Below are 2,680 nucleotides of genomic sequence, written 5' to 3' on the forward strand. Positions count from 1 at the left end.
CTTCTGCGTACAGCCCCGCTGAGTACATGAGTGGGCTGTAGTGCAGTCAGATTTTTACTGGATCTTGACATCTGTTGTGGTAGTGCTGGGAGTATTCCTCTTCTGTGAGTCACATGCATGTCAGATATTGTTTAGGTTTGGGCCTCCATTCACAGATACCATATGGAGTTTGTGAATGCCTTTCTTCTTGATTTTAAAATAGGAAGTTGTGTCCAGGTGTGGTGGCTCACATCTGTAATCCTAGTACTCTGGGAGGCCAAGGTGGGTGGATTGCTTGAGCTCAGGAGTTTGAGACCAGACTGAGCAAGAGTGAGACCCTGTCTCTACTAAAAATAAGAAAAATTAGCTGGGCCTGGTGGTGGGCACCTGTAGTCCGAGCTACTTGGGAGGATGAGTCAAGAGCATCACTCAAACCCAGAAGTTTGAGGTTTCTTTGAGCTATGACACCATAGTTTTCTCTCAATAAATAAATAAATTAATGATAAATAATTAAATAAATAAAAAATAAAATTGGAAATTGTGCCTTACCATCCTTCCCTCCATTTTTCACAATTAGTTAGCAATAGTTTCTTCTGTACTGCTATTTGGATTCAATAATTACTACTACTTCCTCTATTAAGCATTCTTTCCTTGATAAGAAATCTTAGTGCAAAATCTCTAACTGCTAAGATGAGAATTGTTTATAGATTTTGTTCTTGATACAGTCCTCAGATGTTCAGACCCATGTTTGTCCCCACCTCCTTTTTAGTAGTTATAGCCCAAGACCTACAAGTGACTTGCTATTAGGAGCATAAATTAATGACAGAGCTGATTACCGATCCAGGAATACAGGGTATTTGAGATAGTTGCCATGGGTATTTCTTTCCAGATCATGTTGCTGCATAAGAGATCAATTTTCACACTATAGGCTTTTTCCCTCTAGTGAATTTTCCACATGCTATACTCAGCTGGCTCTCTCCTTCCCTTTTCCTTCAATTACATTTTAGCCACACACAGGGGAATGGGAAGGCCCTGATCAAATCAACTGAAATTTTTTTAAATTAAATTATAGCTGTGTACATTAATGCGATCATGGCGCACCATACGCTGGTTTATAGACCGTTTGACACATTCTTTTTTTTCACAAAAAGCTGTAAGTTTATTAACATTATATACCCTGATATGTACCAAAGTTTGATATTCCTTTTTGAATCTCAAATAAGAAATCACAATATTCAGTATTAATTAAAAAGGAAAAAAAGCGGTGGGGGTCATTCATGGGTTTAAGTCCAAAATGAAAGTAACGTTTATTTGGGTGGATCTGTGTTGATGCCGTATTTCTCCTTGAGAAGTTTCAATTGTTCCTCCTTCTTCTTTGTGTCCATCTTCTGAAATGCCCTATTGGCATTATAGTACAAAACCACAAGGTATCTGTTACAAACATTGAATCCTGATAGGTGATCACATGCGTTCTTGGCATCAAAGATGTCTTCATAGACCACATAAGCCGTTCCTCTAGTTTCAGGTGTGTTCCCCACTCTTATCTGATGAATAGGTCCATATTTTCCAAAAATATCATACATTTCTTCAGCTGTGATTTTGTATGGCAAATTCCTTATATATAAAATCCGATTTACTTCAGGTGGAAGTCGAATATTCCCCCTCTTGGCCGCTTGCATCGCCATCTTGGCGGGCTGATGAGGTTACAGTGGCAAACACTAGAAACCCTTTGGACAGTCCGGAGCCCGCTTGGCTTCCTGCGCGACGCGGTGTCACACGGACACTCCGTTTGACACATTTTCATCACACTGGTTAACATAGCCTTCCTAGCATTTTCGTAGTTATTGTGTTAAGATATTTACATTCTACATTTACTAAGTTTCACATGTACCCGTGTAAGATGCACCGCAGGTGTAATCCCACAAATCACTCTCCCTCTGCCCACCTCACCTTCCCTCCCCTCCCTTTCCACCTTCCCCCTATTCTTAGGCTATAAATGGGTTATAGCATTAATGTGAAAGCCATAAATTAGTTTCATAGTAGGGCTGAGTACATTGGATACTTTTTCTTCCATTCTTGAGATACTTTACTAAGAAGAATATGTTCCAGCTCCATCCATGTAAACATGAAAGAGGTAAAGTCTCCATATTTCTTTAAGGCTGCATAATATTCCATGGTGTACATATACCACAATTTATTAATCCATTCGTGGATCGATGGGCACTGGGCTTTTTCTATGACTTAGCAATTATGAATTGGGCTGCAATAAACATTCTGGTACAAATATCTTTGTTATGATGTGATTTTTGGTCTTCTGAGTATATGCCTAGTAGAGGAGTTACAGGATTGAATGGCAGGTCTATTTTTAGATCTCTAAGTGTTCTACAAACATCTTTCCAAAAGGAATGTATTAATTTGCATTTCCACCAACAGTGTAGAAGTGTTCCCTTTTCTCCACATCCATGCCAACATCTCTGGTCTTGGGATTTTGTGATATGGGCTAATCTTACTGGAGTTAGATGATATCTCAAAGTAGTTTTGATTTGCATTTCTCTGATGATTAAAGATGATGAGCATTTTTTCATATGTCTGTAGGCTGTGTGCTTGTCTTCTTCAGGGAAGTTTCTCTTCAAGTCCCTTGCCCAGCCTGTAATGGGATCACTTGTTCTTTTCTTGCTCATACGTTTGAGTTCTCTGTGAA

General features: G+C 39.2%; 1 protein-coding gene across 1 annotated transcript; it reads right to left on the reverse strand.

The window, feature by feature from the left end:
- Nucleotides 1–1,113: 1,113 nt before the first annotated feature.
- LOC128574653 (splicing factor 3B subunit 6-like) lies at nt 1,114–1,758 on the reverse strand. Its single transcript, XM_053575526.1, has one exon. The coding sequence runs from the start codon at nt 1,662–1,664 to the stop codon at nt 1,287–1,289; it is 378 nt and encodes a 125-aa protein (XP_053431501.1). The 5' UTR covers nt 1,665–1,758; the 3' UTR covers nt 1,114–1,286.
- Nucleotides 1,759–2,680: the final 922 nt, after the last annotated feature.

Source organism: Nycticebus coucang, chromosome 2 (assembly GCF_027406575.1).
Source record: "Nycticebus coucang isolate mNycCou1 chromosome 2, mNycCou1.pri, whole genome shotgun sequence".
NCBI classification, from domain to species: domain Eukaryota; kingdom Metazoa; phylum Chordata; class Mammalia; order Primates; family Lorisidae; genus Nycticebus; species Nycticebus coucang.

What these genes read in the sequence shown, in the direction of transcription:
- LOC128574653 (XM_053575526.1), bottom strand. Translation starts at nt 1,664, where the DNA reads ATGGCGATGCAAGCGGCCAAGAGGGGGAATATTCGACTTCCACCTGAA.